This window comes from Thermobia domestica, chromosome 14 (genome assembly GCF_964235325.1).
Source record: "Thermobia domestica chromosome 14, izTheDome1.hap1.1, whole genome shotgun sequence".
Classification (NCBI taxonomy): domain Eukaryota; kingdom Metazoa; phylum Arthropoda; class Insecta; order Zygentoma; family Lepismatidae; genus Thermobia; species Thermobia domestica.
Genome location: NC_137467.1, coordinates 175,146,726 through 175,171,294, shown reverse-complemented (window position 1 = coordinate 175,171,294; position 24,569 = coordinate 175,146,726). Strand labels below are relative to the sequence as shown.

General features: G+C 36.0%; 1 protein-coding gene across 1 annotated transcript in view; it reads left to right on the top strand.

The window, feature by feature from the left end:
* LOC145670633 (nose resistant to fluoxetine protein 6-like) overlaps nucleotides 1-17,058 on the top strand; it is a 46,996-nt gene extending 29,938 nt beyond the window's left edge. Inside the window, exons 5-6 of the mRNA XM_081739424.1 lie at nucleotides 13,389-13,555; nucleotides 16,872-17,058. Of these exons, the coding sequence (XP_081595550.1) occupies nucleotides 13,389-13,555; nucleotides 16,872-17,058 (354 nt within the window). The remainder of the gene's footprint in view (nucleotides 1-13,388; nucleotides 13,556-16,871) is intronic.
* The last annotated feature ends 7,511 nt before the right edge of the window (nucleotides 17,059-24,569 follow it).

The following is a 24,569-nucleotide window of genomic DNA, read 5'->3' as shown; positions in this document are numbered from 1 at the left end:
TCTTCTTCCAATTGGGTTTTCAGTTAAAATTATGAAAGCGTTTCTAATTTCTTCCATTCTGGCTACATGGACTGCCCTCCCGAACCTTCTACATTTAATGACCCTAACAATGTTAGGTGAGCGGTATAAACTATGCAATTCCTCGTTATGAATTTCCTACAATCCCCATTTTCATCCCTCTTTGGTCCGAATACTACTACTACCACTACTACTAATACTAATACTACTACTACTACTAATAATAATAATAATAATAATACGCATTATTATTATTATTATTATTATTATTATTATTAGTAGTAGTAGTAGTAGTAGTAGTAGTAGTAGTAGTAGTAGTAGTAGTAGTAACAAAAGTAAAGATTAAGTACATGACGAAACAGCTTTACTAAGATCTATTCCAGGCAACCTGATAGGAAACTACCCTTCCTCCCACCACTCTCCAGTACGGAGGGGAAATCAAGCCGTTGACCTTCACAGGGAGGGAAGCTTTTCTAAGAAACAAAATCGTGTACACACTAAATTCGTACGTCAATTCGCTCGCACCTGATGGTGAGAAAGCACTGACTGCTGTTTTTACCTGTCAACCCCGAAAAACAAACAATTACTGTTTTTAATTGTTGTCTTTAAGAAAAGTATTTTTTACTATTTATGTATTAAAGTTTTGGCTTTAGTCCTATTTATTAAATTGCATTTCTAGAAATAAGAACTAATTCGTTATAAAGTTAATTTCCATCATTGTTTCACTTAAGAATCGGGAGAGAAAGCAAACCAATCCTGTCGACATTCTGTCTTTATTTACAATTTCAAGGAAGGTAATCTTCTGGCTATCTGAGTATCGAGTGCGCAGACTATCGACCTGTGCAAATATTGTATGAATTTAGCGTGTGTGGTAACTATATTATATATAGTGTCGTGTGAAATTAGTGCATATTAAATTGTATTCTGTATCCATTATGTTTTGTATAGTTTATATTATCTGAAACAAATTTTAGTGCATATTAAATTGTAAATAATTGCGTATTTAGTGCTTTGTGAAGCGACAATTCATGATGCTTGCAGTAGTTCTGCGATAAAACATGAGCCCGGGACAGCGTTACGAAGTGGTGAGAAGCGTTGCATTTTGAATATCTTCCATGCTTTAAGAGAACAACACCCTAATTTAACTGTTGAAGAATTCGCCGACATGACTGGGAAACAGACAAGTGTAGGAAAGGCAACTGTTTATAGAAGTAGGCGGGAGGCTAAATTTAATGAAAATAAATTAAGAAGTCCCAAAAATACGCGTAGAAGTACTTCCCCTCTCGGAAAACTATGACGACTTCACGAAATCGGCAATTCGATCAAAGGTTCATCAGGTCTTTTCCCGTAATGAATTGCCAACGTTAAATAAAATTCTGATAGCTATAAATACCGATGATGAACTGCCCTGCTTTTCTCACTCAACTCTCCATAGACTGTTGAAAATAAGGAAATTCAAGTATGTATAATTGCATTGACCTCCAGACAAGAGTTCTGTGAGAACTAAAAAGTTTTGTTGGGGCCGTGGTGGCTTTGTGGTAGAGCGTTCACCTCTGGGGCATAAGGCCCTGGTTCGATCCCAGCTCGTGCTTAGTGGGCTTTGTGGTGGACAAGCACTGTTTTTGCAGATTTTCTCGGAGTTCTACTGTTTCCTCCTACTTTTTTCTTTGCACTGTTTCATTCATTCTCATCACAGTCTCCTTTAGCCTACCCGGCATAACTGTGATACGTAAAACTCAAAGATTTAATTTCATTTCCAAACATCTGTTACTCTCCCTCCCCCTCAACGGTCGTCAGGACTGTTGACAACTCCGTTTTTATTAAAATAGTCAAGTAACAATTCAAAAGTCAGTTTCCTCTATTATCAATTGGCTAAACTCAAGGCCAACGAAAGGGCCGGGTGAGGATTGCAACCACACAAGGCGCCAAATTTTAGGGGATTTTAGGGGCGTCAAATTCACTATGATGGTTAAGCTCCAATATTATAATTTTGCTTGAAACGACAGACTCAGACATGGGCCTGTTCAAATTACGTAGCATCTGTAGTTACTATTTCGTGTCAGGCTTCAATCAATCTGGGATTGTTTTTCTAAGTCCACCATAACAAATTTTCCCCCTTAATAAACTCAGAAGACTTCAGTGTTGATGAATCTTGTATGTATGATGCTTTACCGTAAATTTATCGCCGCGTATTAATAAACAACAAACAAAAAAAGATACTTTGCCACCATCACATCAGGTGTACGTACGAAGAGAAAAACGTAGGAAAATGATTTCATTGAAAAATAATCAATAGAAACCAGGGCATTTGCCTGAGTTGAGGCGCCCGGGGCGAGACGCATTTATTCACTATTATCAGTGTGTATACATATGGTTATTTTTCTTCTGGTTCTTTTTAATGTAAGAACACATGTATATAAGAGAGGAAACAAGAAGTGTATTATTATTATTATTAATAATAATAATATTATTATTATTATTATTATTTCAGGTTCTATTGTTATTATCTTAACGCACTGATAATTTACCCATACATACGTATTGTACTTGGTTTCCGATTTTATATTATGAAATTCATGTATCAAAGCAGTAAATACCAATTCAATTACCAACCCTGACATCCCTTGCCATTCCAACATTATGTCATAACCCCGACTGCCAAAAAAGAAGGAAAATAAACAATACAACTGTTCAATAAAATTTCCATTAAAATGACACATCTGCTACTTACTCACTAATGCAGGTAAATGTCATTAAGTGTTTTAAAATACTCAATGTTATTATGAAAGTTGTAATTTATTATTTAGGCCTAGACATATTTAAATACACTCTATACCTCCGTGTGCGGGGGCTGATGGTGGAAGACGGAACACCAATATTCACCTGTACTTGAGCGTGGTGGGGGAAAAAACTTCTTCTTTTTCCTATCCTTTTATGTGAAACAGAGAATAGTGTATAGCAGACAGCGACTAGTGCCACTTATGCTCAGCCTACTATCATCCGTGCTTCCAGTTTTGGCACCTGCATACATAATATGTTAGTTATCTAGCCACTAACTCCCCATGTGTACATCTGCTTATAGAGACCAGTATCGAGCACAGTCGTTGTAAAGAGTTGAAAGTGGTAAGATGGCGAAACGACGCTGCCCTACACCTACACTTAAGCTCAACACGCAGTGGGAGGAGGATTATCTCTTTGTCGAAGATGACGGTGTAGCCAAATGTTTAGTGTGCTTTAAAACATTACACGGATTTAAAAAGTTCAACCTTCAACGTCACTACAATATTTATCACGTGGAGCAATACGGGGAACTTAAAGGACATTTTCGCAAAGAAGAATTGAAGAAGTTGAAAGAGAATAAGGCCGCATCGGAAAAGGAAGACGGGGAGAGAACGTGTGAAGCCTCTGTGCGGGTGAGTTACAAAATTGCGTTGCATATTGCGAGATTCTTGCGCCCTTTCACAGACGGAGACCTAATAAAGGAGTGTATAGTAATATCAGCAGAAGACTTTTGTCCATCTCGAATACAGCAATTCGAATCGGTTCCACTTTCCCGACAGACTATTACGCGACGCGTAGAATATCTTGCAGATGATGTTTTGAGCCAGCTATCGGAACTTTCGAAAACGTTTATTGCATTTTCCCTGGCGCTCGATGAAAGTACGGATGTTACAGATACTGCGCAGCTTGCTATCTTTATTCGGCAAAAGTGATTGCATTTTTCGAACCTCTGGGAATGTGCAACAAGTGTTTTTCTTTTGGGATCTTTGTCTACGATCTCGGATTTCTGTGGTAAGTTATAAAAGCTATTACAATGTTTATATTTTGTAGCTACGGAAATCTAATAAGTATAGACTATTTGGATGATTTCTAATTGAATAATATATTTTCGAATAAAATCTACTCAAATAATCTGATTTTCGAATTGTTCCTCATCTCTGTTTCTTTGCCTACATTAGCATCCAGTGGCAATTTACGGCAGAACTCAAGCAGGTATTATGCATATTTCGAACACGATCTTATATTATTATTATTATTATTATTATTATTATTATTATTATTATTATTATTATTATTATTATTATTTTCAACCTCCCGTCGTTCTGCTATCAATCTAGCAACGAAAGGCGTTTACAACTTAGCAAACGTGAAACGAGTGACAAGTTACAGACCGAGTGCTAATGTAATACGTCACGAATTGTGTAAGCAAGCTAAAAAGGCCTGAAACAATTCGTTTCCGATTTTTGCAGTCGTTTTTACGTCTGTAAGCTGATATGTTTAATATTAGTTTCTTTCTTTCTTTCTTTCTTGTTCATTTGTTACTTACTTCAACGCTAACTGTAACCTCTATCATGCGTCTTCCTCGATCAAAAAACGTACCAATTTTATTTCCTGCAGTGTTTTCGCGTCACTGCTTTCGAAATGGGGTGGGGGAGAGCACACCTGCACATTTCACGCTTGCGTCTGCTGAATGCTTCAACATCGTGCGAATTTCTGACCAGGCTTGGCCGTAGGGTTTTTGCCATCATGTGTGGTTAGCAAAACTTATCGGATGCAGTGGAAGGGGCGAAGCTACCAGCCACCTGTGCTCACCTGTTCTTATCTCCGCTCGTGCTCGCTCACGCTTCGACTCCGGGAGCCAATTCATGGACAGGCCTGCTCTAAGATAAAATTTAGTCTTTTTGGGAGTAAAAACCATGTGACACCAAACTGAATAATAATGATACATCTACAAATCCCTGAACCTGTTATGTCTATAATACAGTGTACTTGGATTCAGTTATTATTACTTGTTGTAAAGTAGTGTTCTTTGAAATACCCATTGTCAATTGTCTTAATAATATTTTTTTAATTATTTTTTCTATTCACAATTTTGATATTAGAAATCTCTAATCCAAGATGATTCCGAAGTTGAACCCTGAATCTGGGAAAATCCTATATATTTTCTGAAAGGGCTTATGGAGCAAGTTCCAAAACAGATTTCAATTCCTTGCCCGGAAGTGACCCCGCTCCCCTTCAGGGGTACGAATATATGTAACAGCTTGATCTATATATCCTGTATCAATGTTCTCCGCATGACTAGCAGATTAAGAATGTAACATACACTACCGAATTACATCATATATCAAAGTAATGAAACCAAAAACATTCATTGTTTCACCATAAATATCCTATAATAAGAAACCTATAAAGTTTGGAAAAGTATATCCATAAGATTCTGTCAACAGCAAGTAATTTGGTATTACTACTAATGTGACTCATTGTTATGGGTAGACTTGACACATTCGTTGTATCTCGATTTGTATATTTTCCTCCATTCCAGCTATGTATGTTGTCAGATCTGTACGTTCGTTATATATTCGTCAACTGCTCATCTAGACGAGTTGTTTGATAGGTCACACGGTACAGAAACGTTGAATAAATTTTGAACTTTTTTTTAGTTTTACGTCCCACAGTTATGCCGACTAGGCTAAAGGAGACGGTGATGATCAGGAATGAATAAAATGGTGGAATGAAGAAAGTGAGAGGAAACGGGTTACTAATTAGATGAAAACTAGTCGTGATGGTAATTTGAGCTCATTTACTCTATCAGAAAAGCTCTTTCTTGGCAGCTATATAGACCCGATTGGTCATCCTTCAGGGTTTAAGCCCTCTCGTTACGAGAAGACTCGGGTAATGAGAAGGAAGAAGGCTCCGGCTGGATGTTGTTGGCCAGAGCATGGCTTTTGTTTTTGGCCAGTGTGGGATCCATGAATTCACACGTCACTTTCCTGGCAAGATGGTGCTGCACGGACTCGGTTTTTGCTTTTAAGGTGCGAGTGATACATAACTCACACTGCCTCACTTTATTCTACGGCGTGAAAGTGAGATTCCAGTGTATCCGGGCAAGGAACTGAAACCTGTTTTGGAACTTGATCGACAAACCCTTTCAGGAAATATATAAATTATCCCCAGATTCAAGGTTCAACTTTGCCGAGTAAGATAAAGATTTTGTACTTTAAAAGAAAAAGTAGAATAAACATGATACCAAGTTAATTAGAAATTTTAAATTTTCAACATCTAAAGAAAAATATCCCTGTAATGGGCGTTCCTGTCGCCACGGCATCCTTAGGTGACGGATCGAGCAGAAGGCCTCTAAGTATAGATGTTAGCTGCGAACATACTGAATAAGCAGACGCGGAAAGACGACAAGGAGTGGTCCCCCAGCTTGGGGGTTTGGCGTGAGGCTAACAACAACCTCATCCTGTAAAGAAAGGCGCTTGTTCAGAAACATTCATAGAAGCCTCGGACCAGGACTGATAACTTCCCACGACCTCAGCAAAGTAAAACGAACATGAGATTTGGAGCATGGAATATAAAAAAGTCCTTATAGAGCAGGCGCGTTAAAATCCGTAATGAGTGAGTTAGAGAGATACAGGACAGAGCCCTGCACGGGCCGGGCGCGCCCGATTCGGCCCGGTGCCCGGCCCGGCCCGGCCCGGCCCGGCCCGACCCGTTTCAAGTAATATCAAACTGGACCGGGCCCTAACCGGGCCGGGCACATTTCGGGCCGGCCCGGCTCGGCCCGATAGTCTGAAAGACGGTTCGGAAACTAATGTTGTCAGCCTATTTGTTTTTTTAATGTCCTCCACTACCTCTATTTTTGCCGTGTTTGTACGGTCTTACTGTCAGCCTATGTTAATCGTAATGTGTTTGGGAAACTGACTCTTTATTCAAGACTGTGATGTACTGGTAATACTATTACTATTACTACTTCTACTACTACTATTACTACTTCTACTATTACTACTACGACCACTGCTAATACTACTACAAGTGCTACGACTTCGCGTCAGAGTTGACATGTCTGATGGTACCGAATTTACCTTCTAAGTACAGAATAAAATTGAGAAATGCTAGTTATTATGGCCGGTCTGCGTAGAATGTGAACCGATGCTTGATCTACGAGGGAGAATAGTGGCTCAATAGAAAAAACACTCACATCTGGTGCTAGAGGTCGTCGGATCAATCCCTGCTCATGCTATGTGAGCTTTGTTGTGGACAAACATCGTGTGCTTGGGAGTTTCTGGGGTGGTCCCGCTTCCTCCCACTGTTTTCTTTCCACCAATTCATCCTATCATCATCCATTCAGCCTGAGCCGTAGTTACCTAAAGAACGTATGATAAAGTCAAGTACTTGACCTAGTAAGTAGAATTTGGTACGCTACCATTGGACCACGGAGGGCAAAACCATAAACTGGCGTGCTCATAAGATCAGTGCAATTTGTAGTAATGTTCAATTAGCAAGGCAAATATCGAATGGTGTTACATGTTCATGTATTGTTTATAGTATGATGCTACAAATATAACAAAATATAATGATCAAATAAATCACCAAATCGCCAGGGTCGATTAGGTGTTCCTGGAACGGTGGCTCAGCGGTTGAGCGTTCACCTCTGGTGTATGGGGTCCCTGGTTTGATCCGAGCTCTCGCCAAGTGAACTTTGTGGTGGACAAACACCTTGTGGGGGGTTCGCGGCGTTCTCCTGTTTCCTTCCACTTTATTTACTCCACTATTTCAATTATTTCTCACCATCGTCTCCTTTAGGCTAGTTGGCATAACTTGGAACCACCTACCAAGAAGAATAAACTAATGGATTGGGAAGATAGACATTCAGTCTCTGGTGAATTTGATGATGAAGTAGACATCTACGTCAACATGTCATCATGTGTAAGAGAACTAGATATACTGCAGTGGTGGAAGCAACAAGAACAAACATTACCAAAATTGTGTAAATTAACGCGTCAGTATCTCGTCATCCCTGCTTCTAGTGCGTCTACTGAAAGAGATTTTAGTACTCAGGAACGGAGAAATGCTCTAAAGCCTGAAACTGTTGAATCTGTTTCCGTGCTATTCGATGCGTACAAGGACATACAGTAAAGTGATGTTCATTTTGCACTATTGGTTTCGTAGGAAACCTTATATTTTCATTTTCTTAATATCAACTATCCCTTCTATTATATGTGATGTTAAGAGGCATTTCTGATAGCTGATATCTATACATTTTTCATTCAGGGGACTTTTGAGGTATTTTTTGATCAACAATGATATGTGTGGATTTTGTTTTGATTTACTGCCTCGCATTCCGTCATATAGCTCTGTTATTTACTTGTTACGCACCGTTCCAGGAACACTTCATCGATCCTGGGGTCCGGGTGATTTATTTCATCATTGTTTTTTGTTATTATTATTGTAGCATCGAATTATAAAGAATACAGGAACATGTAATATGATTTGGAGTCTGCCGTGCTAATTGAACATTACTACAAATTGCGCTAATCTTATGAACACGCCAGTTCATGGTTTCGGCCTCCGTGGTCTAATGTAGCGGAACAAATTCTAATTAGTAGGTCAAGGACTTGACTTTCTCATATGTTCTTTAGGCAATTACGGCTCAAGACGTATGAATGATGGTGGGTGAATTGGTGGAATGAAGACAGTGGACGAAAACGGGCTAATCCGAAAACTCCCACGCTCACGATTTTTGTCCACAACAAAGCTCACATAACACGAGGAGGGATCGATCCGACGACCTCTAGCACCAGATGTGAATGCAATCTACTAGCCAGACTACGCAGACTGGCCATAATAACTAGTATTTCTTCGATTTTTTCTGTACTTAGATTGTAAAGTATGTACCACCAGACATGTCAACTCTGACGCTCGTAGCAGTTGTAGTAGTAGAAGTAGTAGTAATAATAATAATAATAATAATAATAATAATAATAATAATAATAATAATAATAATAATAATAATAATAATAATAATAATAATAATAATAATAGCAGTAGCAGTAGTAGTAGTAATAAGAGTAGTAGAAGTACAGTACTTTACAGTCTTGAATAAAGAGTTACGATTAACACAGTCTGCGAACATTAGTTTCCGATCCGTCTTTCACAGTGTTCGGGCCCAGTCGGGCCGGCCCGGCTCGGCCCGAAATGTGCCCGGCCCTGTTAGAGCCCGGCTCGAGATTCGGGCCGGGCCGGGTCGAGCCGGGCACAAAATTCAGATCCATTCGGGTCGGGCCGGGCCGTCTTCGGGCCTGGGTTTGCAGGGCTCTGATACAGGACGGACTTACTAAGAATTCAAGAGGTTAGATGGGAAGGAAATGGAAAAGTGAAATCCGTAAATGTTATGTCTTTTCCGGGGAATTAAATAAAAATCACCAACTAGTAACAGCTTTTCGTTCACAAACTAATAATATCAACAATTTAGCAGGTTGAATTTGTAAATGATAAACTTTCTTTTATTGCTTTCAAGAGTAGGGGCAGTGATATTATTGTTCTAAATACACATGTCTCAACAGAAGATAAGGATGACGATATAAAAGATTTGATCAACTCCCGCGATACCATATGAAAATTATATTAGTGAATTTCAATGAAAAGGTAAGACGAGAGGGTGTTTTCAGACTATATGGAACGAAAATCTGCATAAGGAAAGTAATGGCAACGGTGACTCGTGAACTTTGCAGCATGTACAAACCTTATCGTGAAGAGTACAAAATTCCCACAAAGCGTCGTTCACAAATACACTTGGACTTCACCAGACGGAAAAAACACATATCGATCATGTTTAAGTAGATAGAAGAAGACGATCTAGTATAATTGATGTCCGGTCGTTTAGAGGGGCTGATTGTGACACTGATCACTACTTAGTAACAGCGATAATAAGACAGAGATTATCGTTGAATAAAGGAAATATTCAATGTCTGAAAACAGAGAGATTTAATTTAAAGAAATTAGAGTAAGAGAGGAATACCAAATTGAAGTCTGGAGTAGATTCTTGGTTTTAGAACAGTCGGAGTGCACTAGTGTTGAAGATACTTGGATTGAAATTAGAGACAATATTAAAATTTCAACAAAAGAAAAATTGGGACACTTCCATAGTCATGTAAGAGATTATCGTGATACCATATTTCCACAAATATAGGTTCGTTAAAGGGGTCCTGCTAAATTCTCTGCCGCTCCCCGGGCCTCACCTCCACGGATTTCTTCCTATGGGTATGCCTCAAGAACAAGGTTTATGCCTCTAAGCCACAGACAATCACATCACTGGAAGATGAACTTCGAATCAATGTCTTGCAATTATAAATGATATGTTCCGCCATGTTGTGTCATCCATTGTCCAAAGATACAATCTTTAATTGGAACAACATGTCTATCAATTTGAAGATTGTTGAAAATATAAAAGAAAATCTTCTGCAGCCTTTTACATAATTCACTATACACTATACCAATTACACTAATTACATCACGTGTAATATTATATATCATATACTAAACTATGTTATGGTGTGTTCCTTACAGTTTAAGTTTAGAACTGAAAAATGTATATACAAGATGTGCAATAAAATAATAAGTACCTTGGTTATGAGTGACTAAACTTTTGGGGGACACACTGCAGTTGAAGCGCCCACTTTACGACACTCAGAGAAAAATATTTTCTGTAACTAATCTGGTATGACGTTGAACGTTACGAATACAACTTAATGTGCTAGCAATCCAGAGCCCAGTCTTTGTTAGCTGGTGTAAAACAGTGGTTCTCAACCTTTTTCGACTAACGACACATTTCACTGAACATCCAGGACATTGCGGCACATTTGTTAGATATTTTTATTATAAATAATAATATATACAGGGTGTCCCAAAAGTCACCGAACCCGACGTTTAAGACCGTATAACTAAAAAAACTAAATGGAATTAGTAAGAACGCTCTTTGCAGCAGAAAGCCCTATATATTGAGAAAATTTTCAGATACAAACAAGTTTATTGCCATGCATGATTTAATAATAAACATTAAAAATGTTGCCCGAGTCGGAAAAGAAATTTTGCAAATCAATTATACTGAATCACAGAAGCCATACTCGTATTTTTTTTTTTCAAAATTTCTCAATACTACCGAACAATCTGGATGCCCATATATTGAATTTGACAGAAAAAGTACGATGATGAAATTTTACAAACATTGCGCACGTGTATTATTGAGCTATTCACAAAATCCATGTTTTTACAATAATATGAACCACGCTGGCAACACTGCTGCTGTCAAGTTCCACTAACAGATGGGTTTGACCTCTAGCTAGCACACTGGGGCCCTTTTAATGAAAAAGGAGAAAGTTGATTTTTTTTAAGGAAAAATCTGATAACATACATACACCTTGCAACCTTGAAATATAGCGATTAGTTTTTCATTTGTTTCATGTGCCTAGAATAGTTGCTATCTAGTTAGCTGTTCGTTGTTCGATAGATGGTGGTGTCCACTTGTGCTGAAGTGCTTTGTTTTTCAAAATGAAATTCTCTACGCAGGAAAGAGTGTATATTGTGGAACAATACTTTCGGACAGTGTCACTCTCCTTTGCCACAGAAGTCAAGCATTTTCTCCCTAGTTTAAAGATTTCGCGAAACTGGTTCAGTAGCAGACAGGTTACGTTCAGGACGCCTCTCTCTGTTTTGGTGGCTGACGTTATGCAGCTTGTTGAGCAAAGAATTGTGGCATTACCAAAGAATTTAATTAGGAAGCTCGCCTCAGAATGTGATTTACGCAAGTCAACTGTGCACAGAGCTGTACGGAAATTGAAATTTTATCCATATAGGGTTCATGTTGTGTATGAATTGAAAGAGGTGGATTTTGCATCACAATTGTGTTACTGTCGTTGGTTCCAATCATTAACAAGAAGAAGTGGTGTCAATGTTCTGAATATATATATTTTTTAATCGACGAAGCTTTGTTTTCCTTTAGACGGCTAGGTAAGCAACCTGAATTCGAAATTCTGGGTCACAGAAAACTCACACTGGTTGCATGAACAACCCTTGAACTCCAAAAATCAGAGTGTTGTGCGCAATATCGAGGCATCGTATTGTCGGACCGTTATTCTTTGATACAACAGTGGATACTGCTATGTACGGGGATCTCATAATGCAATTCGTTGCTCTCCTGGAAGAAGCTGAACGTGATGCTTGGCTGCAACAAGATGAAGCAACTTGCCACGCATCCAATGATTCATTTAGTATGCTGCGCGAATTTTTTGGCGAGTGTCTGATTTCCAAAGAACTATGGACCAGTCCCTCTCCAGTTTTGACGTCTGCTGACTATTTCCCGTGGAATTACTTCAAGGTGAAAGTACCAAAATAAACTCAAAACCTTTGAGGATCTGAAAAGAAACATTACACAGGAAATTGGGAATATCGGTGCTGTAACCCTCAGAAAGGTGTTCGAAAATATGATAAAACGTACAAACTTATGTATCCAGGAGAATGGTGAACATTTTGACACTTACTTTGAACATTTCATGTAATTTGTAGCATTTGTCAATTTCAGGGTTTCAAGGTGTATGTACGTTATCAGATTTTTTCTTTAAAAGAATAATTTTCTCCTTTTTTATTAAAAGTGCCTTAGTGTGCTAGCTAGTGGTGAAACCCATCTGTCAGTGACACTTGACAACAGCAGTGTTGCGAGCGTGGTTTATATTATTGTAAAAACATGAATTTTGTGAATAGCTCAATAATACACGTGTGTAATGTTTGTAAGACTTCATCATCGTACTTTTTCTGTCAAAGTCAATATATGGGCATCCAGATTGTTCAGTAGTATTGAGAAATTTTGAAAAAAAATACGGGCATGGCTTCTGTGATTCAGTATAATGGATTTGCAAAAAAAAAAAAAAAAAAACCGATTCGGGCAACGTTTTCAATGTTTATGATTAAATCATGCATGGCAATAAGCATATTTGTATCTGAAAATTTTCTCAAAATATAGGACTTTCTGTTGCAAATAGCGCTCTTTCTCATTCCGTTTAGTTTTTTATTTTTTAGTTATACGGTCTTAAATATCGGGTTCGGTGACTTTTGGGATACCCTGTATTATAATAGTCAAACCAATTAGGTTTTATAATGACTCTATATAGCACTTAGCATTATTGCTACCGCTGGAGGTGTTGATTGGTACAGTCTGTCTCGATTTTAACTAATTATTATTAAATTCTTCGTAATTTTTAAATTCTAAACTTTCGGGACACACCTTAGGGGTCTATGTGACATGCCAGTATGTCGCGACACATAGGTTGAAAACCCTAGTGTAAAGTATGAACCTCTCAGAAACCAAATGTCAAAGTAGTCATAAAATAATTTGATTTTAGTGATTATGTACAAAAAATAATTGTCTTAGAGATATATGTATATATGAATATGTAAAGTAAGGGACAAGAATAAACGACCAAAAACGCCATTAGTTTTAATGGCATTTGTGGTCGTTTATTCTTGTCTCGCACTATGTTTTATCAGGTGCGAAATTTAAATTTATAAATACTGTTAATTACTTTTCTCTGCAGGTGTTACAAACGCCTGTATCAGGAATATTTATGATTTTCATGTACTTCACGGTGGACGTGTTTCTCTTAATAAGTGGCCTGTTGACTTCGTACAACTTTCTCAAACAAATTACAAGGAAAAGAAATGATTTCGTGCTGTGGAAACTGTATTTTAAGCGTTACTTGAGGTGAGGATAGTTCAAGTTTTCTGAAATTATAAATTCAAAATATGTTTCGCAGTGGTCGAAGTGAGACGGTATACGGTGGTATGCCATACCGCCTCAGGTTTTTAAGTGATGAAGGCATACCGTCTCTGATTTTCCAATGATTAAACATCCCGTCACTGGAAAGTAGATGCTAAAATAAATTTAATAAACCCAAGTTTATACACAGTAACTGTCGAATAGCTTTGCATGATAAAGGTTTTATTTATTATGTAGAAATAATTTCTAAGTTGACAGCACCTTTTTGTTATCATTTGAAATTTTAGAATTTAGAGCTAAATATTTCTAAAAGTATGCGTTTTATTAAAAATTGTTTCCGTGTAAAAATATTGTGCTATCTATGTTGTGTGAAAGGACACTAAATTCATCTCTTTATGTTCAACCATAACGAAGATATTGCAATTTTATCTGGGTATTGTTCATTTGAAACTTCCAGCGGCCATTTTCCAATATGGCGGATGAAGATCAGGTGGGATTTCATTCATCATTCGCCAACATCTGTACCAATTCTCAGCTTATTACTAATTTCTTCCGTTCTTCTTTAAAATTAAAGCTTCATACCCGGTTATTGGGGGATATAATGTGGTTTTAAGGGACTTTCTCTTACTTTATTGGTGAAATTTTATTAATCATCATTTTCTGAGGCTTTTTTTTGGGGGGTAACCTTTACCTGTATTAGTAGGATCACGCTACTGGGTTATATAAGATTGTATTGTTAGTTCATACCCCTTACTACACACGGTTACTGGTAAACGGAAATGATTTTTTAAAATGGTCCTTTGTTCAATAGATAGTTAAAACAACTATGTCGGCTGTTTTTTAATGATGTCTATTCGTGAACATTTTCACGGGTAAGGACGAATTTAACGGTCGATATGGCGTACAATACTGTTAATATATTTGGTCTAGGAATTAATTCGTGCGGTTTTACAAAAGATGGCGTAACTAGCTTATTGTCCCATAGTTTCGTTGATCCAAACATGCGTTGAAAACTACTGTCATTGAGCATCTTGTTTAGTATATGTCAGTTGCTTGAAGCGGAAACAACAACATTTTTTCTTCAACTGAAAATGGCGCATTTTGTGCCTGATAAAGTGTTTTTGCGGGGAGTTATTCTTCATTGCTTTAACATGAAGAAAAGTGCTACCGCAAGTCATCATATTTTAGTGGAAGTGTTTGGTGACCATGCTCTAGCTGAGCGAATGTGTCAGAAGTGGTTTGCACGGTTTAAAGGTGGTGATTTCAGCTTGGAAGACCAAAAGCAATTTGGACAGCCAAAAGAATTTTTTAAGATGAAGAATTGAGAGCATTGCTTGATCAGGATTCGTGTCAAACGCAGGACGAACTTGCAGAAGCATTTGGAGTTGAGTAAACAACAGTTTCCAAACGTCTCAAAGCCATAGGAATGATTCAAAAGATGTCTTATTGGGTTTCACATGAATTGAAAAGAAAGACGTTGAAAGAAGAAAAACCGTTTGCGAAATGCTGCGTGAAAGACAGAAAAGGAAGGGATTTTTGCATCGAATTGTAACTGGTGATGAGAAGTGGATTCATTACGAGAATCCTAAACGAAAAAAGGCCTGGGTGAAGCAAGGTGAACCAGGTCCTTCACAACCGAAACGAGATATTCATTGTGCAAAGGTTATGCTGTATATATGGTGGGATTTGAAACGTGTGGTGTACTATGAACTTCTGAAACTTGGTGAAACTATTAATGGACACCGCTATCGACAACAATTAATGCGTTTGAAGCAAGCTCTGGCCTGAAAACGACCAGAATGAAATAACAGGCATAATAAACTTATTTATCAAGATGATAACGCTCGACCACATGTCGCAAAACCGGTCAAAACCTATTTGGAAAATGTCGGATGGAAAGTGTTACTCCACCCGCGATATTCACCAGACACTGCTCCGTCTGACTACTACTTGATCGATTGCATGAATAACGATTTGATTGGACAGCGGTTCACTTCTTCAGAAAATATCGAAAAATGGATCTTTGATTAGATTGCGTCAAAAGATTAGGAATTCTTTCGACACGGAATCCGTAAATTTCCTGAAAGATGGGAGAAAGTAGTGGCTAGCGATGGACAATATTTTTGTTAACGTATTCATTTACTTTGTTTTTGAAATAAAGCTTCAATTTTTATTAAAAACCGCACGAATTAATTCCTAGACCAAAATATATATATATATATATATATATATATATATATATATATATATATATATATATATATGATTTTCAAATGCTAAACATTGCATCGTTAGATTGCAGCACACATCCTTCATCAGATTACACCTACCGGACGAAATTAAAACTTCAAACGTGTGATACTCTGTACTTTTTTTTGACAGAGATTATTTTAGATTAATTTTACTTCTGGAAGTATCTAGTTCGATCGCGAATAAATAGATTTGTTTTGGTCAACATCGTAAATGTGGGTTTTCTGAAGATGCTGCGTTTTCTCCAACATGCTCGTTCCACCAATTCTATCATCATTCTATTGCCTTGATTATCGTTTCCCTTAGCCTAAAGAGCATAATCATGGGACGTTAAACTGAAATATTTCATTTAATTCAATTTTTTGTCATTGTTATTATATTTATTATTATTATTATTATTATTATTATTATTATTATTATTATTATTATTATTATTATTATTATTATTATTATTATTAGGTGTTGCTTTTGCTGTTATTTATTAATTTAGCCTTATCGTGATATATGTGTTAATTTTTACTTTGCATGTTTTAATTATTATTATTGTGTATTTGATCCAAATTCCAATCCTTATGTTTTGATTATTTTTTTTAAAGTAATGCTTTTGCTTATTAGTATTACCTAGGAAGTTCTTTTTCCTGTGTCAAGTATTGTCCATTGGCCTTTCGTGTGGTAATAGTCTCAGCCAGTACAGTATTTAAAGGGGGCTTCAGGACTGAATCCCCCCCCCCCGAAACTTTATTTACTGTTTTGAAGTAAATTAAATATTTTGCAGAATATTCACATTTCCAGGAATAAATTTAGCAAAGCCACCCCGGAAACAAAATCCTAAATACGTTACTGGTCTCAGCTCTTATGTCACCATTAAAAAAAAGAAAAAAATGTCAATTAATAAATAAATACGTTTATTTAAACTTAAGCAAATCAGCATATTAACAGTCAGTATAAAATTATATTAAAGTATTAATGAATATTTTCAGCAAGGTGAGGTTTCATTATTTTTTAAAAAATTAAATTGAAAAACATACTTTATTAAGGTCTTTAATTTCAGATTGGCTCCAACATTAGCTGTTGTATTACTACTATCTGTATCTTACCTATACTTACCAACTGGAAAATTTAATCTGTTCTTGGTAAAATCAATAGAAGATTCTTGCAAGAAATATTGGTGGTCGTATTTGTTATTCATCAATAACTATGCGGAATCCTTGGATAATGAAAAGGTAATGTTACAGTGAATTAATACAAGAAATATTGATAGCTCTGTTTGTCATTCATCAATAACTCTGTTGAATCTTTGGATAATGCAATGATGGTATTGTAGATTACTAATACAAGTATTGGTGGCCGTATTTATTATTCATCATTAACTATGCTTAATACTTGAATAACACAGTGTGTTGTAGAGTATTAGTGCATGAAGTGTTGGTTATAGTATTTCTTTTACATCAATAACTATATTTAATCCTTGATTAACACAAAAGTAATGTAAAGTGTTACCTCTGTGTTGGTTATAGTACCGTATTTCTTTTATATCAATAACTATATTTAATCCTTAAATAATACAAAGATAATAATGTAGACTACTAGTGCAAAAGATGTTGCTTATAGTATTTCTTTTACATCAGTATTTAATCCTTGAATAACACAAAGGTGATGTTGTAGACTATTAGTTAAACACGTGTTGGCTATAGTATTTCTTTTACATCAATAACTATATTTAATCCTTGATTAACACAAAAGTAATGTAGAGTGTTACCTTTGTGTTGGTTATAGTACCGTATTTCTTTTACATCAATAACTATATTTAATCCTTAAATAACACAAAGGTAATGCTGTAGACTATTAGTGCAAGAGGTGTTGGTTATACTTTTTCTTTTACATTGGTATTTAAACCTTGAAGAATACAAAGGTAATAATGTAGACTATTAGTGCAAGAGGTGTTGCTTATAGTATTTCTTTTACATCAGTATTTAATCCTTGAATAACACAAAGGTGATGCTGTAGACTATTAGTGAAACACGTGTTGGCTATAGTATTTCTTTTACATCAATAACTATATTTAATCCTTGATTAACACAAAAGTAATGTAGAGTGTTACCTTTGTGTTGGCTATAGTACCGTATTTCTTTTACATCAATAACTATATTTAATCCTTGATTAACACAAAAGTAATGTAGAGTGTTACCTTTGTGTTGGCTATAGTACCGTATTTCTTTTACATCAATAACTATATTCAATCCTTGATTAACACAAAAGTAATGTAGAGTGTTACCTTTGTGTAGGCTGTAGTACCGTATTTCTTTTACATCAATAACTATATTTAATCCTTGATTAACACAAAAGTAATGTAGAGTGTTACCTTTGTGTTGGCTATAGTACCGTATTTCTTTTACATCAATAACTATATTTAATCCTTGATTAACACAAAAGTAATGTAGACTGTTACCTTTGTGTAGGCTATAGTACCGTACTTCTTTTACATCAATAACTATATTTAATCCTTGATTAACACAAAAGTAATGTAGAGTGTTACGTTTGTGTAGGCTATAGTACAGTATTTCTTTTACATCAATAACTATATTTAATCCTTGATTAACACAAAAGTAATGTAGAGTGTTACCTTTGTGTTGGCTATAGTACCGTATTTCTTTTACATCAATAACTATATTTAATCCTTGATTAACACAAAAGTAATGTAGAGTGTTACCTTTGTGTTGGCTATAGCACCGTATTTCTTTTACATCAATAACTATATTTAATCCTTAAATAATACAAAGATAACAATGTAGACTATTAGTGCAAGAGGTATTGCTTATAGTATTTCTTTTACATCAGTATTTAATCCTTGAATAACACAAAAGTAATGCTGTAGTCTATTAGTGCAACACGTGTTGGCTATGGTGTTTCTTTTACATCAATAACTATATTTAATCTTTGAATAACACAAAGGCAATGCTGTGGAGTATTAGTGCAAGAGGCATTGTTTATAGTATTTCTTTTACATCAATAACTATGCTTAATCTTTGAATAACGCAAAGGTAATATTTAGACAAACGTAAGATAAATTACATTCGTTATGTCTAATATACCTATAGCTTTACGAAGGATCATAGCCATACAGACTGCAATATCTTTTTAGTAGAACTACTATGGTAAACCAATGCTCCACATCGAATTTTGTAACTAATAAAACGGTTTGCAATCAATTCATTCATTATAAAATAATTGTCATCAGAAAAGTTGCTGCAGGAAGATGCACTGTTTTCATTTAATTGTACGTACATTCACATAATTTAAACAATAACTTTGATTATACATGGTAGTGCATGCAGACGCGAAATTTTGAATCTAGAATTAGCAGCGCTGTATGACTGGCATTTCTTTGGAACAGATAACATTAAGAAGACTGCCATTTAGTAATACTTATTCATTGAAGTTGTGCGGGATGTGTGTTCGCTGTGAATCTATGGGGACATCTCGAAAGCAAACAGTATAGTACACATCCTGCATACATCTTTAAACTGAAATTGAGGCTTAAAGAGGGACTCACTGGCGTTTCTCAAGACGAAATACACTGATCATTCCAGCGAATTTCCAAAGCATATTCGTATCATGTCTATGTCAAGAAGGCCACATATTTCCGATGTCACCTTCAGGAAATAAAGTGAAATGTAATTACAATAGCTAATGTCATTGTTAATGGCATACTCTTAACATGTATCTCAATCATTCACAATCATTGATCATCTTCATGAATCAAATGTCTTTCCTATGTTGATTAGTGCATTTTGAATCAATTAAAATTTTCCTGTTTTCCTGAGCCATCCTGCATTTATATATGGCTGATTGATCATTTTCGATATATTTCATCTTGGGTCTATCTGGAGCTCCTTTTGGAGCTTACAAAAGTCCTATATAAAAGCTGTAAAGTAAAAAAAAATAATGTGACGTGATTTGAGGTGGAAAATTTTCCGTTCTAAAAAAATATCAGTAATCAATTAACAGTTTCTCAGTAATAATAAAATTGATTGAATTCATGTATAGAAATGTTAAAAACTGAACGATCACTTAAAGAACCTGAAAATTTTCATGGCTCAGACAATTTTTAGTACTATGTAGGAACAAGTGAAACAATTTTTCATGAATCGAAAAATTGTCTTTCTTCTATGGAAAAATTCAAGAACTTTTTATGAGTGGGAAAATTTTTATTATTTGAAACAAAAAGTGAAAGCGATTTTTAACAATCGGAAAATTTTATTGCTCTTTAGAAACAAATGAAAGGAATTTTCATGGATTGGAAAATTTTCATTACGATGCAGAAACTGGTGGAAAACTTTTCATAAGCCAGACAGTTTTAGATATTATATATAGTGACCTTACGAGGAAAATTTTCCACTATATTTAATTGCACATTGAGCTTTTAAAATTGAATTTCTGTAGAGGAAAGTTAGTTAGCAAAATTATAATTTTTCAATTAGCTTTTGGGAACCGGAAAATTTTCTAATATTTTAAGTTGGGAAGTAAAAATTTGCATAGCGTTTCTCTCTCTCTCTCTTTCTGTGTGTGTGTGTGTGTGTTTGTGTGTGTGTGTGTAAAGTGCAGAGAACATACATTGATTTCGTAGATTAAAAATATCCTATTCTATTATTTAAAATTTAAATTTATTAAAAGTGATGAATATTTTCCTATTCACAAAAACATATTCCACTTATTCCTACATCGTTGTTTAGCCGTAAAACTTATTGGTAATAAATATTGTCTTAAAAGGTTTCATGGAATGAAAATCTAACTAATCTTGCATCATTTTTTTCAAAAATCAGTGCGTTCTTCCCTCAGAATCCACCTTTGATCTCACGAAATTATATTTGGTCAGTTTAATACGCGTAAGACGAAGTTTTCTCATAGCTTTACTACTTTTCTAGATTTACATACTGCAACATTTATAAATAAGTAGAAAAATATAAAGTGCCTACTGTAAATTTTTGACTACACAAAATTCGAGTTTAAGTAACCCATGAAAACAAATACTGACCATTTTCTGGAAACAAACAGTTATTTAAGCTGATATGTGTAGTTGTTCTTTCAATAAAATAATAAAAGAAGCGTAAAAAATTGCACTATTAGCGCTGCGTTCTAAAAGCTACGAGTAATTTCATTTCAATTTACAAAATAAAAAACATATTTCTTATGTGTATATATATATATATATATATATATATATATATATATATATATATATATATATATATATATATATATATATATGTCATTGTTCTATCGAATCATCATTATTTGACATTTTTGTACATAATATTGGTAGTTTTATAATACAAATATCTCCTCTAAGATGTTGATTACACAAAATTCCAATATTGAGATCAATATTTACGAGTGTTCAACACGATAAAATCAAAGTATTTCTTAATTTCTGTTACAAAATAATCTTCATAAGGAACTTTTATGTAGTTATTTCCTTACGTAGGCACGCCTATATGTGAAGAAATAGTGTAATTTTCTGTTTTTGAAATAATTGATAAATTCACAAAGCTTTCTTTTTAATTTCTTATTACATTTTAAATATTGGAATGGGAAATTTTTTCTTGATGTATTTTTCCTGCACATTACACAGAGAGAGAGAGAGGGAGAAACATTATGTAAATTTTTACTTCCCAACTTAAAATGTTAGAAAATTTTCCGGTTCCCGAAAGCTAATTGGAAAATTATAATTTTCCTCTACAGGAATTGAATTTTATAGCTCAATCTGCAGTTAAATATGGGGGAAAATTTCCACCTAACATCACTATACATAATATCCAAAATTGTCCGGCTTATGAAAAGTTTTTCCACTTTTTTCTACATCGCAATGAAAATTTTCCGATCCATGAAAATTCCTTTCACTTGTTTCTACAGACCAAAAAAAACTTTCCGATTCATAAAAAGTTGTTTCACGTTTTGCTTCAAAATGATGAAGGTTTTCCGACTCATATAAAGTTTTTCAATTTTTACATACAGGACAGACAATTTTTCTATTCATGAAAAATTGTTTCACTTGTTCCTACATAGTATTGAAAATTGTCTGACAAGGGAACCTTCCGAAAATGATAGTTGCAGTGAAAGATGTGGCCTATGCCAATTGAAAGAGCTGTAACAGAGATGAGCATTCCCAAAAAATTAGCTGCCCATAGCAATAGGTTCAAGAAAAATAAGGGATGGAAGTTCGGGAAACAGCAAGGTTGGACAAGGGGGAAAAGTGCAAATTCCGCAAAAAAAAGGAGGGGTCACGGCAAAATACAATGCTGGCAACTGATGTATAGAAAGAGACTTGCCACAATAGGTAACAAATGGAGGCCACCAGTAGGGTTAACAGTGTTGCCAACTGCAATAAAAAGTACATGTTTTGCAAAGAGCACTATATGAATTGAGTTCAATATTCAGTGTCATGTAGAATATAAGTTATGGCGTGTATAATCAGTGGTACAATCTAACAAAAGAAAATAGAAAAAACAGAAGTACGAAAAATACGGAAAAGACGAAGTTGGCCATAATGCGCCACATTTGATCACGAGCTGTGCATACTAGAATGAAAAAAAAACAAGAAGCACCAACTATGCAGGAAACCGACGTACCTAGAGTCGAAAAGAAAAACAAGTTCCGAGGTTGGCAGCACTGGCCATGAACATCCAGATAAGTCTAATATAGTTAGGCCACTCGCTTCACAAAAAGAAAATTCCGGCAACAGGTATCACTCGGAATGCTTCAATGCTAGAGTGATTGAGGCAACGCCAAGTCGGGGAACATGAAATGGTTGGGTTGAGCCAACAACCTATAATAGAAGTAAACATTATGTCATGGTTGGGTCGAATGTGGGAATATACAGGGTGTCCCACCAAACTTTGTGACCTGAAAGATTTGAGAAACGAACAAAAATGTGACGGATCCGTTGTGCAAGAATGTACCAATGTCAGGGGATGATAAAAGTCTGTGAGAAGCAAGTGCCCTCAGAATCCCCATCATAGGTCCCCAGGAGCCAACTTCAAACTTTCAAATGGCAATAGAGACCGAGTGGTACCTCTCTCGATAGATCATGAAATGTGCAACAACACATATAGGAAACATTTGCTATATGAAGCATGTTTTTCAAAATGGCCGCCACAAATATATGTTGTGTCTTAACATGACATCGAACATTGTGATCTCAAATTGCGAAGAGAAAAGAGATGTTGCAAATCCAATTGCACAGGAATGTACTCATGTCGAGGGCCAAGAAAACTTTGTAAGAAGCAAGTCTCCAGGGTCCCCATCATAAGGCTTGAGGGGTCAACCGCAACATTTCAAATGGGAACAAAGGGGCGGATGATATTTCTGTGGATAGATACAACACCGCCTATAAGAAACATTTGCCATATGAAGCACGGGTTTCAAAAGGCCGCCAAAAATGCACGTTGTTCTTGTCACCGAGCAGATATTTTGGCGGCCATTTTGAAATCCCATATAGTAAATATTTCTGATATGCGTTGTTGCATATTCCATGATTTATCGAAAGAAATATAATTCGACCGATGGTGCTATTTGAAAGTTTGAAGTTGGCCCCTGGGACCCTATGATGGGGGACTTGGGGGCACTTGCGTCTCACAGAAGTTTCTCGCCCGCTGACATGGGTACATTCCTACACAACTGGATGTGTCACATTTTTTTTTTCGCTTTGAAACTATTTCAGTCGCAGAGTTAGGTGGGACACTCTGAATACATCATAGGCGGTGATAGTACTGCAGACAGCAACACACAGCAGATCAAGCCTTTGATTATGTTTGCTTTCGACTGGTGTGGATATGTGATAGAAAGACCACCAAAGGTTCCGACACCTCTAGAGTACTGTTTCGAGACATTCACAGGCGATCCTCGTACCATGTATGACGGATTGGCAGTATTCCGCTGTGCTCACTACAAATGTATCTTCTGTTTGGACCATTGTCTCATCGAACAATTCCACGTACAATGTGGACGAGCATGTACAAATGATGCGAAGGCTAATGCCTCTTGCCGGTATTTTCTTTTTGTGAAGCGAGTGGCCTAACTATATTAGAATTGTCTGAATTTTCATGGCCAGTGCTGCCAACTTTGGAACTCGTTTTTCTTTTCGACTCTAGGTACGTCGGTTTCCTGCATAGTTGGTGCTTCTTGTTTTGTTCATTCTAATATGCACAGCTCGTGATCAAATGTGGCGCATTATGGCCAACTTCGTCTTTTCCGTATTTCTCCTACTTCTGTTTTTTCTATTTTCTTTTCTTAGATTGTACCACTGATTATACACGCCATAACTTATGTTCTACATGACACTGAATATTGAACTCAATTCATATAGTGCTCTTTGCAAAACATGTACTTTTTATTGCAGTTGGCAACACTGTTAACCCTACTGGCGGCCTCCATTTGTTACCTATTGTGGCAAGTCTCTTTCTATACATCAGTTGCCAGCATTGTATTTTGCCGTGACCCCTCCTTTTTTTTTGCGGAATTTGCACTTTTCCCCCTTGTCCAACCTTGCTGTTTCCCGAACTTCCACCCCTTATATTTCTTGAACCTATTGCTATGGGCAGCTAATTTTTTGGGAATGCTCATCTCTGTTACAGCTCTTTCAATTGGCATAGGCCACATCTTTCACTGCAACTATCATTTTCGGAAGGTTCCCTTGTGAGCCATGGAAATTTTTAGATTCTTTAAACGATCTTTCACTTTTTAACATTTC